The sequence below is a fragment of the Oryx dammah genome, unplaced genomic scaffold, assembly GCF_014754425.2.
Source record: "Oryx dammah isolate SB20612 unplaced genomic scaffold, SCBI_Odam_1.1 HiC_scaffold_2, whole genome shotgun sequence".
Lineage (NCBI taxonomy): Eukaryota > Metazoa > Chordata > Mammalia > Artiodactyla > Bovidae > Oryx > Oryx dammah.
The window spans coordinates 60,098,952-60,114,624 of NW_024070186.1; the positions used below are offsets into that span (position 1 = coordinate 60,098,952).

General features: G+C 44.6%; 1 protein-coding gene across 1 annotated transcript; it reads left to right on the plus strand.

Annotated features, from left to right (window-relative positions):
- Nucleotides 1-246: 246 nt before the first annotated feature.
- On the plus strand, nucleotides 247-15,045 carry CLDN11 (claudin 11). Its single transcript, XM_040249009.1, has 3 exons — nucleotides 247-680; nucleotides 4,660-4,824; nucleotides 13,769-15,045. The coding sequence occupies exons 1-3, from the start codon at nucleotides 455-457 to the stop codon at nucleotides 13,999-14,001; spliced, it is 624 nt and encodes a 207-aa protein (XP_040104943.1). The 5' UTR covers nucleotides 247-454; the 3' UTR covers nucleotides 14,002-15,045.
- Nucleotides 15,046-15,673: the final 628 nt, after the last annotated feature.

Genomic DNA, 15,673 nt, shown 5'->3' on the forward strand with positions numbered 1-15,673 from the left:
GCGCCCTACGCGGGGCCTCTTGTCGCTCTCCATCACTGGGACATGGTTCGAATTATTTTATTTCCAAACTTTGTTATTTCCAACACTAACGGTGCGAAGCCCGCCCGCGGGGCCCCCCCTCTCCCGCTTCCCTCCACATCCCACTCCGGACCCCGCCCTGCAATTGGCCAGCGGACAGGGAGCCGTCGCGGATTGGAGCTCGCCGGCCTGGTCTGCGGGGTTTAAAGAGGGGGGCGGGGGCGCGCTGCCCAGCCGCTCTGCTGTCCCCGCCGTGTGCCCGTCGCGCAGCTGGGCTTGTAGCGTCTCCTGGCCTCCGGCCACCTCCAGCGTCCCGCATCGCGCCGTCGCCGGCCAGCGGCTCGAGAGCGCGGGAGAGGGGCAGGCGCCGTCCAGCCCAGGCGCGCGCGGGCACAGCTAGTAAGGGGCGAGGCGCGGGGACTCCAGGCTGGCCACGATGGTGGCCACATGCCTGCAGGTAGTGGGCTTCGTCACGAGCTTCGTGGGATGGATTGGCATCATCGTCACCACGTCTACTAATGACTGGGTGGTGACATGCGGCTACACCATCCCCACCTGCCGCAAGCTGGACGAGCTGGGCTCCAAGGGGCTGTGGGCCGACTGCGTCATGGCCACGGGGCTTTACCACTGCAAGCCCCTGGTGGACATCCTCATCCTGCCGGGTAAGGACCCTTCCCCATGCCCCTCCAGTGGCTGCTCCTGAATAAACCCTTTCCCTCTGGGCAGACGCGGGAGGGGGCATTGGGAGGCGTTCACAGAAATGTTTGGGCGCTTGAAGATTTGGGGGGCACCCTTTGACATCTTCAGTCCCACTTTGTTGAGGAGGAATTAGGCAGCCCTGAGATTAACCTCTCTCGGTCTCAGTTTTCTTATCTGAAATTTGGGGTGATAGTGGTGACCGCTGGCCAAGTCACCCTAAGAAGGTAATGAACGGGGACGTAGACACATAGTTGGAACTCCGTGCATGTTAATTACCCCCGCCTCACTCGCAGCCTGCTCCCACCGTCCTTGATAGATCAGAAGTACTTCAATACCCCCCACCCCTCCCCACCTTCCCCAGGCGCCCTGTTTTCCCAGTAAGAATCTACCCACAGGGGCGAGGAGGAAAGAGGAACAAAAGCATTCCTGTGATCGGAACAGACCCAGGCTCAGTTTCCCGGTCCTTGTGGGACGGCCGAGGTGTCCTGGCCAAGTTAAGGTCCTCCTAGCTGCGCCCGGAGGGTTCCCGCTGTCCCCGCGGCCTATCTCTTTTCCCCCACCCTCTGCCCCTCGAATAGTAATAGTAATATTAGTCGGGCCTGCCGCGACTCCCCTTCGCGTCTCTGCACCCCGTGGTCGGACAGAGCAGAGCGGGTGCGCTGGAGGGCCCACCCACCCTAGGAAAAGGCGCAGCGCCGCGGGCCGCCCCCTCCTCTCCGGGAGCGTCTCACAGTGGGGAGGGGAGGGAAGATTGCCTAGTCTCCACCTTCCCCGACGCCACTCGAGCCCCATCCTTACTTGCTGCCCCGGTGAAAATTCTGGGCAAGTTTCAATTCAGATTTAAACCTCCAGCCAGTTGGGTGATTGGCAAGGTCTCGGGCGCCCCTGTGGGTTTTCTGCTTGGAATCGGCTTATCCCTGCCCTGGCGTAAGCACCACTGCCTTCTGTGCCGCTAGCCTTTGGGGATGGTGCGCCTCTAAAGGCCTTTCGTGGCTTCTTTAACAAGCGGAGTAACTGGGGCCCCAGGCCGCCTGCCTGAGATCCTTTGGCTTTGCCTTCCCTGGATGAGCCTTTCGCTCCCTCCCTCCTAGAGGCTCTCTCTGTGTGTGTCTGAAAGTCGCTCAGTCGTGTCCGACTTTTCGCGACCTCATGGACCGTAGCCTCCCAGGCTCCTCTATTTATGAGATTCTCCGGGTAAGAATACTGGAGTGCTTTGCCATTATTTTCTGAGGGGGATACAGCCGGGTGGAACGCGGGTCTCCCGAGTCTCCTGCACTGCTGGCGGGTACTTTACAGTCTGGGCCACCAGGGAAGCCCCGCCCCCCGCCCCCCTCCAGGCTCTGCCCTTCTTCAAGCCTCACCTCAGTGCTTTCTGTTTCCAGGTCGCTGTGGTCGGAATCTATCTCTTCCTCCTTGTTGCCGTGATATTTGACTCTTATTCCCATTAGTGCACATTTAGGGCTTTTTTTTGCTCATTGTTTGTGAGTCAGGTTTTACTTTGTTGTTCAGTCGCTAAACTGTGTCTACCTCTTTGCGACCCCATGGACTGCAGCACGCCTGGCTTCCCTGTCCTTCACCATCTCCCAGAGTTTGCTCAGACTCATGTCTGTTGAGTCGATGATGCCATCCAACCATATCATCCTCCGTCACTCCCTTCTCCTGCGCTTAATCTTTCCTGGCATCAGGCTCTCCTACCACATTTTTTAATTCCTCAGAGATATAGATAGCATTCTGCCCTTTCTGCATCTTCCCCTGCTCTGCCTTCCATTGTGGACTTTCAGAATGACAGAGGTCAGGAACCCAGATGTGGACATGGCTTCAGTTAAAGCTGCTGTTGGTAGATCTGGGTCAGACTCTGGGATCCAGCACTCATAACCTGGGTGACTGGGGACAAGTTACTAACCTCTATGAACCCCATCTGTCTTGTTCATTCTATCTTTCAGAATTGTTTTGGGGATTAAACGAGATAAGAGATGCAAAAGCCTTCTTAGATGTAGTAAAGGCTTTATAAATGGTAGTTTTATTAATTTTTTTAATTAAAAGCTGGGCATGGTATTTGTTAGAATCTGAATGAAGCAAATAGTTACCCTCTGCTTCCTTTTCCTGCAATTAAGTTTGCTGAGCATTTGGTGACAAGTGGCTTGTTTTCAGAGAACACAGACCATCCCACAGATGGGGTATGTTTCAGGGAGGGACTCATTCTTCCTGAGGTCCCCTCTCTCACACTCTAGGTGGGGACAGGGACTGATCTCAGTCTCCTTCTTTAGATTCTCAAACGTCATGGCCTTGGCACCTAGCTTGTGGATCACCTGGGCCATAAACTTTGGAATCTGGGTGGCTGATGACTCTCTTTTTCGCCAGCCCTGGTTCTCAGCCACAGGGGCACGGTCCTGTGGTCAGAGGTCTTGCCTCAGACCACCTGTAGCTGCTTTCTGGGGGCCTTCAAGTCAACAGATACTTGATTGATTATCCTTAATTCAGAAGGAACTGAGGTGAGCAATGGTTGAGAGAGTGCCCTTGTGGACCCTTGTTGTTCACTCGCTCAGTTGTGTCCAACTGTTTGCGACCCCATGGACTACAGCAGGCCAGGCTTCCCTGTCCTTCACCATCTTCCAGAGTTTGTTCAAACTCACGTCAGTGACGTCAGTCGGTGTGGACTCTGAATTCCTGCAAACTACGTCTTGCTAAGAGGCAGTCTTGCAGTTGGGTCTTGGTGCGCAGGTAGGCTGGTTTGGTGTCAGGGTCCTGGCACATGAGGCAGAAGTTGGGGCTTGTTTCTGGTTTCACCATCAATTTCCTCCCCCAGGCCACTGGCTCTACTCTCCACTGAGTAAAGAGGAGGAGTACACATGTACCATTCCCCTCCTTTTTTGGAAAGAAGGGGTGTTTTAGTGAGAAACAGTGCCTTTAGGTCTGTCATATCTCCCAGCATCTTCTCATATTTATTTTGCATAAACATCAAACACATTCTAATCTGTTTCTTAATAAAGTAGTTACCTGGCATTTTATTGGAGAGTATAAAGTGCAGGTCATTTTGCGCCACTGTTATTATTCAACTTGTTAACTCCATCGTTCATAACTGTATGTTTGCATCATCTGCTGTGACCACTGTGTGAACCCACAAAGGCCAAGGCAGGTGTCTGTTCTCCAGGAATCCCTGGGGGGTTGGAGAGAGTCCTTTATGGATAATGGACCATTGTGGATGTACGTCCAGGGTGCTGTGGGGGAGCCTGACCCCCATTTTTTGGGGGCAGGATTCATGAGCATAGCAGCTTCTTAGGAGATAATCAAGAAAATGACCCTGAGCCTTAGCTTAGTCTAGTTAGAGCCACACACTATACGCAATGTGAATTAAAAACACATGGTTAAGGGACAAACTCATCTAGTACACCTGGAGATAAAAGTACTGCCTTGACACAGAATAATATTAGCGATACCAGTAATAAGAGCTGACCCCTTTCGGAGTACTTAGATTGGGCTAGGCACTGTTCGAGCACTGCATGAATTTACAAATCAAATCTTAGTCAGATTCCATTGGCAAGACGTAGGTACTATTATTATTTTTACTCTCTAGATGAGGAAAGTGTCAAGGCACTTGACCAAGGTCACGCAGGTAGAGCACATCAACAGCTGAAAACTTCTTGGGAGATTTAGATTTTAATCTGAATCTTTTACAAGGTAATGTAACAATGTAATTGAACTCTTAGCCCCTTCATCTTGGAAGCTTGGATGAGTGGTCTAAAGCCAGGGATCCTTGTTCAGTCTCTGCTGCCCCCAGCCTCTCTTTCATTTGTCACTGCGTTTGGATACCTTTGAACATATTTTAAGTCCTGCAGTGGGACAAAGGGAAGGCAGGCAGATGGTGCTGAATTCTGTGAGGCAGGATTCAGGATCCAAGGGGACCTGTGGCCTAACCCACCCTGTCTGTGCTCTTGTTTCCAGGCTACGTGCAGGCCTGCCGAGCCCTGATGATCGCTGCCTCCGTCCTGGGTCTGCCGGCTATTCTCCTGCTGCTCACAGTTCTCCCGTGCATCCGAATGGGCCACGAGCCTGGCGTGGCCAAGTACAGGCGGGCCCAGCTGGCTGGTGTCATGCTCATTCTTCTGGGTAAGACAGCTTTCTGTAGAGCACTCCAACTCTGAGCAGACCTGAAGAATCTCAGGTCTTGCTGCTCAAGAGATGTGGCCAGGAAGACATGTGAATCCACTGGGGAAAAGCCCCTCATCATGTGTATTCCTTTATGTTTCCTGGTGGTTGATACAGAGGGACAAATAATGTCTGTGGGAGTCACTGAACATAAAAATAAGAAAAAACAAACAAAAAGGATTTTGAGGGAATACGTAAGAGAGAGACCAGAGGACAGAAGAGAGTTATAGGGTGACCCTCCACTCAGGCTTCACCATGGAGTCTGTTTTTGGAAACACCTGTGCCCAGGTCCCACTGCAGATCCATTGACTCAGAATTTCTGGACAGCCGACCAGGCAAAGATATTTGTTTGAAAGCTTCCCAGGTGGCTCGTAAGTGAAACCAAGATTGAGAACTTAACATGTAAAGAAAGACTAGAGGAAAAGAAGGGCAAGAGAAAAGTAAGATGTCAAGGGTAGTAGATCAATAGGTGATGAATCACTCTATCTTTTACTCTGTACGCATTTCATTGAGCACCTGCTGAGGGCCAGGCACCATGGTAGGCACTGGGCATATTGGCAAACAGAAGGCAGCCTCTGCCTTGAGTGTTCTTGGACATCTTGATAGAGCGTGGGACATACTTACCTAGAAAAGGTATACAGGCTGTGGATACTAGAGCAAGATATCTAATTCAGACTGGAGGAGTTTCCCAGAGCAGAGGATCCCAGCAATGACTTTTGAGAGTTAGCGAGAAGATGGTCAGGTCATGGATTGGAGAGAGGGACAGCCCAGACCAAGGACATGACATGAGCTCATTCAGTGTTCCTGATTACACCTGCACACTGGGGGCTTGGTTTACCAGCCTAGGGAGGGTCCTTATAGCTCTGCTCTCATCAGCGATTTCATCTCTTGGTTTCTGTGAAGGCTATATCCACCATTCTAAATCTTAATAGAAGATAGGCATTTTAAGAACGGCAGCTCTTGTTGCAAAATGTGCTGAGATATCAGTGAAGAGACATTGGTCTGGATATGAGTTAGATATAAATTAAGTTCCCTGGGGACAGGAAATTTCCATCCCCAAACTGGTATCAGACTGGGTGTCTGAGGGTTCTGCGTGGGTCAGAGCCATTTAGTGATGGTCACCCACAGTGTCACCAGTGAGGGGGGGGACATAAGACTTCAGGGTACCATTTCCCTTGATTATAAAGGTGTTTAGAGACGTGTGAAGCTATGGAGAATTCAGAGGAGGGGCTTGCCTGTGTATGTGTAAATAGGAGTAAAAAGACCAGAAAATCTCTATAATTTCGGGAGAAGAATCTGGGCATGGACCCTTTGGTTCCAGCCACAAAGAGCTTCTGCGGGAGTGCCATGAGGAACCCATGGTGGGTCAGCATCACGTGTTTCATCCAACTCCCAGGGTCCTTCCCTGTGAGGCTTTTTGGTGGTCAGATCTCTGTATCTGAACTCCCTTTCTAGTAAGTAGGCCAAAGTTCTGCAAGTAAGCTGTTTTGCAGAATCCAGGTGAAACCCTTCTCATCCTAGACGTTTGCAGTTGTTTGTAACTTTCCTCACAGTGTTATAGAAGCCCCAGAAGGCTCTCTCTTTGACTCTGAGGATGCCAAAGCCAAAGAATGGGTCTACTGTGTTGAGTGTTCATCTATAGAAACCCTGGTCGTCCGTATGAGAGTCACATTAAAAGAGAATACATGAAAATATCCCGAACCCAAATCTTGTAGGAAATAAAGACATAAAAGCAACATCATACAGACAAACTGGTATTTAAAACTCTCCTGAAAACCACTGAATTACCTAGTTGAATATAATGGCTATTAAAAAAAATAGCAACCTGTTGTCTGAAACTTCCTAGTCAAATTATATACAGTTTATCTTTTTCAAGTGGGCTGGTGGATATAGACAGAATCTTAGGAGAGTGAGGTGAGTGGGCAGGTCGGGATGGGAGCTCCTCAGTCCCTGTTTGCAGCCTGGGGGGAGCCAATGGAGGGGGCATTGAGTGGTTGGACACCCCACCCCACAGGGAGGCTGCCCCTCTGACCCATCACTGTTATGATGGAACAAGGGCATTGCTCCTTGCATCTCCAGTGGTGCCTGCATCCTCTTTGATTGCTCCTGTCTGGATTTACTTCTCAGTGGGTCGCCCCTTGCCTTTGGGTTCGATGTTGTTTGGACTGGAACGAGCTCGCTCACTCTGGAAATGTAAAGCTGATTGTCTCAAGTGTGACACCTGCTGGCCTCCCCTGTCTTCTCTGCTGGGAGCCCGAGAGCCTTGTTTCCCGGGCTGGCAGTGGGTGGGAGGAGCAGGAGAGAGTGAAGGCTCCCTTTGTGTGGCTGGGAAGGCTTCTGGTGCTCTTCTAGCAGAAGCCGGCACTGGGCTCCTGCTGGGTCCTCGGGGTCCTCAGTGGTCCAGGTGAGGTGTGGTCCCTGATCAAGCACACTGGGGTGTGGGGACCTGGGAACCAGAACAGAGATGAAGCTAATCTTGGGATGAAAACTGTAAGCACTATTAATTAAAATCCATTCTTCCTGACTCTGGAAACCTTTATTTTTCTGAAAGCTTAAAAAATTATGTCTCTGATACAACAGCTTATCTTCTCAGGAGTCTGAGTTCAGTGGTGTGAGGATTTGGTTCCTGCTTTGAGGGAAGGAATGGGAGCCTGATGCTGCTGACTTCTTAAGCCAGATGAGCAGTTCAAAGAGCATCAGGTTCCTCAGTTCCAGGATGTATAGCATTCTAATCTGTGGCTTTTCAAGAGCCCCTGCTGAAGCAGGTGATACCTATGCCTTGAGATGCTTCATCTTATCGTGTGGAGTCAGACCAACTGCACTAAATCTCAGACTGCCGCTTTCTAGCTCTGTGAACGGGGGCAGTTAAAGTCACTTAAAGTCTCTGAGACTTTATATAAAATGGGGACAATGCTGCCTACTTCTGAGGTGGGTAAGAATAGTGAAATGAGATATCCAAGTTATTTAGCATCGTGTCTGGCCCATACTAAGTGCTCAACAAATGGTTGCTATTTTGTAGCTGTTGCTGGTTAGAGGAAATAGAGAGGTAACCTAGAAAGGAGCTGCCTAGACGGCAAGTGGGTATTCCTTCCATCACATCAAATTTCTGCAGGGTCATGTCCACACATGGAACTGGTAAGGAGAGATGACACCAGGTCACATCCTGGTCTAATGGAAATACTGCCTTTGCTTGCTTTATGGAAACCAGAATATGGGGATTAATGGTTTGAGTTTTTGGCTTATTCCATTATAAAAAGTCACAGGAAGCTATACAGCTGAAAATGCTCAAGTTTAGTTTTGATTCAGACTAAATCTGCACCTTGCTATAAGTTAGAAAGTACTTGATTTTGGTGTTTATTGGGGAGACAGAGTAGGGAATGGAAGGAAAGGAAAGTGGAATTCCTAAGTGGAATTCTTTGTCTTCTCTCCTCCTTTTAAAAGATATGGCCCCAGGAATCCTATTTGTATTGAAAGAAAGTTTTTAACTTGGAACTTTGTGATTAAAAATTTTTTTTACTAATAACCATGAAGCTTTTTTTTTAAAGGGTGCAGAAAAAAAAAGAGATAATGATTTGTGGAATAGAAATAAAGGGGAAAGTGTTGAAAACAGGCTAGGAAAATAATGTACTCAAATATTCCATTGACTTGATGATTGTTGTAAATATTAGATATTTGTAAAAGTCGTTGTAATGTCCCACCACTGTTTTCTTTAATCAAAACTTAGAGAATGGCAAGTGAAGAGAGTAGAACCAAAATTTTTCTGGTTTCAAATTATAAAGAAACAACAAAGTATACATGACTTCAACTAATAACTCCTTAGAAATCTCATTACTTGTTGCCTTGAGTTAACTGGCTTCTTTGTGACAAGCTGATGTGAATAGCCAGTTAGATCCTATGATATAATAGTATCAATTGTGGAAGACTGTGTTCAATGCCTCCTAAAATGTTACATGGAAGGGGATTTTAAAAAAGTTTTTATTGTGAAAAATTTCAAACATACACAAAAGTGGACTGGTGTCATAAACTCCATGAACCCAGACTTATTCCCAATAATGATCAACTCACAGTCAACTTGCTTCGTCTCTGTACTTCTCTCCCAGTCTTCAGACTTTTTTTTTTTGGAAGCAAATCTCAGTTATCAGATAAAGAAATATTTTTTTTCCCGGTATTACTAATGAAATTCAGGGCAATTTAAGGGAGTTTAATGAAAAATGTTAGTTTGATCTAGAAATGATGCTTTTAAAAGTCTTTTCAGTGCTTAGTATAGAAAGTGACAAAGTCTGAAAACAGGTGTTCATTGGAGGGAGGAAGAAATGTCGGGATCTGCTGCTCTTTTCTCTTTCTAGGCTTCTCTGTCTATCTGCCCTTCTCTTTCTAGGTTGTTACCTCAAAGCTGAACACTTGTGCCAATTTTATTTAATTTCATCACATTTATTTAACTCCATATTTATGTGTTGTCTAACCCTAAAGAGATGAAAAACTGCATTTAACATTTCATTGCTCTAAAACTGTTTTCCCAAATATTTTCTGTGTTTGACTACATCAAGATCATTGATAACTTTTAATAAGGCTGTTTTCTATCAGCTAAAGAAATGATTATATTAAATGTTTTGAATTTATCGAAAGAGACAAACTATTTTCTTTTATGTAAAACAAGGAATTTTGCTTGTGAGAGGACCGAGTCCAGTTGAATCTCTATCTACAAAGCGAAGCTTTTTTCTCCCCTTCTTCTTTTGATTTTTAAGATGATGATATCTCTGATTTTCCCTTTCTACTCCCCCGCAAGTGGCAGAATTTTTTTCCTTTTGTGCAGTTAACTATTGCATCTTCTGAAGGTAGAAGGGGTGAAACAGAAAAATTTGAGTGTTAAAATTCCCCTGTCTTATTTTTAGAGACTTAAATTCTGATGACATAAAAAGAAATGAAAATTCCCTTCCATGTTCTTTACTTTATAGGTAACTGTGGGTTTTTAAGAAAAACATTGTATTTTCCTCAAATACAATGAGAGAATCATTACAAGTTTGTGCGCGCGCACCTGTGTGTATGTGTCTGCAAGTAGAAATAAGTCTAGCAGGCCTTCTATGTCTTTAAGAAAGCCGAAAATTACTGCCAGTTCTATTAACATTTCACATCTTTTAGTTGAGTATGATATGACTTGCATTTTTAACTTTACTGATTAAAACATATTCTTCTTTCCCTTCAAGCCATGCTCAAATTGACTAAACTCTCCCTTTTTTAGTTTTTAAGCATTCTTCATTGTGAGTTCAACTGAAGGTCACTCTGTCCAGTGACCCTCTCATTCCCTTCATGTTGTGTGGTGGTCTGTCATCTTCTAGAGGTTTTTGATGTGGTTGGTCTCTGAGAGCCACAGGAATTCCACCCAGAGTTCAATTATCTATGAGGAAATAAAGGGTCTGCTGGTGCTCATTTGCCTTGTTTTGCATGGATTGTAAAAGAAGGAAATCTCTAATGAGGTAAATCATGAGTTTGTAGCTTTGAGTGTGTTAAAGTTACATTAAAGTTTTATAATTTTAGAAGTCAATTTTGGTGTGAATGGATAATAGACTAGAAATGGGTCTGCCTCTCATCTATCCATTTGTCCGTCCATCCACCCACTCATTCATCCAGTCCTATAAGTCCATATTTAAATCTTTAGACATTTTTTCTGATTTTTCCCTTTCCTAGTGAACTATATAGGAATAAAGTCTAACAAAATCTAACACTCAAAATCAAGACTGATGGTTACTTTTGATATGTTGAGCCTGATTATTTCCCTATATGAAAATAACCTAGTTTTATTACTTTGCTTAGTAAAAGAGGAAGAATTCAGCGAAATTAGTGGCAATATTTAAATCTTACTCTGTAAAATCTAAACCAAACCTGGAAGTTAAGTGAGATTAAAATGAAATGTAAAGAATGCCTGTGTGTGTATATGTGTGTGTGAGTGTGTATGTGTGATGTGTGTAAATAATTGGAAAATATAAAACTTTACTTGAACCATAACCTGTTTTGAATCCAGTTAATTGTTTATAGGAAAGATCAATTGGATTGAGCCACATCAACTGGGAATCAAATCTTTTTTTTTCCTATGAAATTCAGCTTTTCCCTCTAATCAAGCACGGGTGTTTGGAAACCCTTGCTAGATTGCTGTTTTTGCCCATCTCAGAACAAATGCTCCCTTTTGGTATTTAAGCGTGTGTAGCTGGATCATGGGAGAAGGCAATGGCACCCCACTCCAGTACTCTTGTCTGGGAAATCCCATGGATGGAGGAGCCTGGTAGGCTACAGTCCATGGGGCCGCTAAGAGTCAGACACGACTGAGTGACTTCACTTTCACTTTTCACTTCCATGCGTTGGAGAAGGAAATGGCAACCCACTCCAGTGTTCTTGCCTGGAGAATCCCAGGGACAGAGGAGCCTGGTGGGTTTCCGTCTATGGGGTCGCACAGAGTCAGACATGACTGACGTGACTTAGCAGCAGCAGCAGCAGCAGCAGCTGAATCATATTTTGGTGTGGAGAATCTAGAGCAATTCCTTCTGGCTCAGACACTCTAGATTATAATGATGACAATAGCCAAGCAGTTCTCCAAGAGTGCAGATTTGGAATCTGTGGCCAGAGGAAGAGAGAGAAAAAAAATGCATCATAGATCTTTAAAGCCCTGTGCTGGAAAGGGAAGGTTTGGTCAATCAGATCAGCTGGTCCTTTTGAGTATACTCTATTCACGGAAGGAAAATACATCTTCTCAATCTCATATAAAATTATTACAGCGGCTGGCATGATGGGGCTTTACTCTTTAAGTGAAGTTATTAACATATGGATAGATTTTAGCATCTTAGATAATCTATATAAACTCCTTAAATATGTGAGTAGTTCACAACTAATGGAGTGAATTTAGGCTGTTAGAAAGCCAGTTGGAGCAATTCAGAGCCCCTAAATTCACTTCTTTAGTCTGAATTCCACTTAAGATCTTTACATTTTTAGGACATGAATCACGTCTATTTATGTATATCTATATACATCTTGTGGGGATGGGCTTAGTGTGTTGTCAACAAAGCCTTATTGTACAAGCTACACAAGTGCAATGAAATAGTCTAAGAGGTCTTTCAAATGGGTAGGACTTAAAAATCTTTTCTTTAGATCTAATGTACGAGGCTGTAAGATTTGAGTGCTATTAAAGAAAAATTACATTTTTTTTCTGTGGGCATAGAGGTCAGTTAGAAAATTACTCAGTATGAGCAGAAATCAGAAGAAGTGTGCTAAGTTGAAGTGACAAGAGTTCCCTGGGTAGCAAACAGTGCAACGACTGCCTTGAATTTATCAAAGTGTTTATGACTAACAATTAGAAACATTTTTATTTTGGTCTGTTAACTTTAATGTGACATCCCAACTTAAAGTTTAAAAAAATATATATTTATTTTCATATTTGTTTTAAAAAATGTTATTTATTTGGCTGCCTCAGGTCTTAGTTGCAGCGGGCAAGCGGGCTTTCTCTCTAATTGTGCCAGGCAGGCCTTAGTTCCCCCGCAACATGTGAGATCTTAGTTCCCCAACCAGGGATTGAACTTGAGTTCTTTGCTTTGAGGCAAAGAACTGGACCGCCAGGGAAGTCCCCCAACTCAAAGCTTTACCTAAAATTTCTGTCTAGTTGTAGTTGTGAGAAATCAGATGATACCAAAGTAAGAATAAAGTTACTTTCTAGAGCTTTGTTGCTTAGTACATTAGCCACTAGCTATGTGTTCACTTAAATTTAATGAAAACTCAGAATTTGGTTTTCAGTCTCACTAGCCACATAAGAAATGTTCAATAGCCCATGCAGCTTGTTAGCGACCCTATTTGACAGTGCTTGTGTAGAGGTTTAAAACCTAAAAAATGCTTATAGTCTTCTGCCTGTCCTGTTTTCTTACTTTGCTTAGGAGGAGGGGAAAAACTAACTGATGTAGAGGCTATTCTTATGACGATGACATTTGCTGTGATAGGTCGCAGTCCTTGAATGGGTAATTTCTTTTACCCTGGGAACTGTTCATGTGTGTGTGTATGTGGAGGTTCTGTGACTGTGAGCAGCACAATACAAACTCAGACTCCTAGCTGATACTCCCCTGATGTCTGGCAGTATTCTCTACAGCAAGAGAATTCGTGTCGCTTCTTCAGGTCTTTGTACTGTGAACTGACCAAATAGAAAACAAGAGTGGACATTGAAGTGGGCACCATCTTGTCTCTCATTTCTGGATGGTTCAGGCCATCCAGTCATTCACCTGGTATACATTGAGCACACACTCTGTACTCTGTTCTGAGATGAATACTGACTTTACATATAAGACATGGGTCCTGCCTTCAAGGATCTCAGAACTTGGCATGGGAAATAGAGTTGTAAAAAGGTAATTACAATGCAATTAAGTAAGTGTAAGAATAGAATTATAAGTATATAAAGTCAAGATACATAAATAAATACAGATGCATATTTTTTGGACTTAAATGATTTATTTCTAGGTTTTTACATTGGACTTTTTTCTGTTTGTTTCTGGGGAAGATCCCCTGGAGAAGGGCATGGCAACCTACTCCAGTATTCTTACCTGGAGGACTCCATGGATAGGAGCCCCAGGCTACAGTCCACAGGGTCTCACAGAATTGAACACGAATGAAGCAACTTAGCCGGAGCAGCCCTCTTTTGTCTCTGCCACCTGTTGAGAAAACAAGGACCCAGCAGTTTGGCACATGATTTCGATCTGTTTATTCAACAGATGTCCACCGTTAGGTTCGGATTGGGACCGAAAGGGAGCAGAGCTGAGTGCACTGAGTTTTGGAGTTGGTTGGAAGCCAGCGGCGTGCGTGTGTGGCCTGAAGGGGAGCCTGGGCTTGTCGGTGTGTGAAGGGCTCCTCAGTCACAGCCGTCTCCTTGTCTCCCCAGCTCTCTGCGCCATGGTTGCCACCATCTGGTTCCCCGTGTGCGCCCACCGTGAGACCACCATCGTGAGCTTTGGCTACTCCCTGTACGCGGGCTGGATTGGTGCCGTGCTGTGCCTCGTGGGGGGCTGTGTCATCGTCTGCTGCGCTGGAGATGCCCAGGCATTCGGGGAAAATCGTTTCTACTACTCTTCAGGCTCCAGTTCCCCTACTCACGCCAAGAGTGCCCACGTATAAGAGAGCTGCCGGCCTGCCCACGGAGGTGCTGTAGGCGCCGGGCCCGTGGCCCTAGGTTCGCTTGCCACTGTGAGGGGGTGGGAAGCCCACTCCTCTGCCAGGCTCCAAAGCCAAAGGTTTAGAAGAGCATCCTGTCTGGCATTCTGTAGTCTTAACATCTCCTTCTCCTTCTGTTGCCTTAAAAGAAATGTTTAGCTCAGATAATGCCACACATTTTTTCCATGGTTTTGCCCACTACTAGCTCTTTTCTTGGGCATTCTTTTGTCATACATATATATATGTATATATACACACACATATATATATGAGAAAAAATTTCCTCTCTCTTTAAATTTCAAATATCTTGCAAACATTGCCGAATTGGGTGTGGGGAGAGAAATAAAAGACACTTTCAAGCTGTTACAGATGACAATGGGAGCCTCATAGAGATGCCTCTCTGTTCCCTCTCTCCTCTCAGCTCCAAGGTCACTTAGTTATAACCAATAGAAAAAGACAGAATTGGGAATGCAGGGTGGGGTAGGGAAGGGCATTGTGGACCTTGCCCTCCATGGGGAAGTTTCCCTCTTGTAAGGTGAGGGCAAGGGGTGGGGATATTTTTTAGTTTGTGATTTTACATTTATCTGTACATACTTTTTAAGGTTGCTCATTTTTATAACCATGGTTTTCCTGAAATTCTCAATGCATCAGTATGAAGGAAATGAACCAAATGGACTTTAATGTCCGTAAATAACAGTACGAGTATAACTAACTGACATGCCACAAAACATTCTTGATTTCCAGGTTTGTAGGATATAGTTTTTAATCCTACACGTTCATATGCTTCAATTTAACATATTTTAAAAACTTTCTCCCTTTTCTATTTTCATTCTGTTAGCTGTCTTGAAGTGATATTGTTTAACATAAACTGTACTGTTGAATTTGGCTTTACGGGTGCAAACATTGATAGTGTACCGGTATCCAGGACCCTAAACTCTCCAAACATTGATGGTGCATTTTGTTCTTTAAATGAAATCTGTGCAATAAAATAACAGACTGTCTGCAAAACTGGCCTGTAATATTCTGTTGTATCCAGAGGTATCATCAATTTAAACTTTTTCGTTGATCTCTACTAGTAATTTACAGGGAATCTGGTCAGGGATTCAAGAGTCAGTCTTCTGCCCTACGCTGAATAATTGAAAAGATATTTTATTCACTCTATCGTGATGGTTACATGTGGTCATAAGGGGAAACTAGATGCTCTCTAGGTCTCTTAAGGAGGGACATTGTGGCTTCTTTAAGTCGTATAAATAGGCAACCATCAGATACCAAGTGCCAAGTATCATATAAACTCTTTTATCTATTCTAGGCATAGTAAAGGAATTGGCTCAGTATAAAGGGAACTATAAAACAATCTCATTTTTATTGGATCTTCAGGTAATAATATCTAAGTGCATTTTGTTTGAACATATGTATGTAGATGTTTAGAAATTTTGAACAAAAATGTATATAGCCAATTGATTTTTGTTTTCTATTCCAGAAAGTCGGTCAAGTTATGAGTCTGCTATTAGGAAAAACAGATTATAATCTATTTTGGTAGTATTTTTCCAAAAATACTAATTTCATTAGCTGATAGCATAATGGTTGGCAAACATTTCCTCTTTGGAAATATCCACTTGGACTAATCATTTTTGTA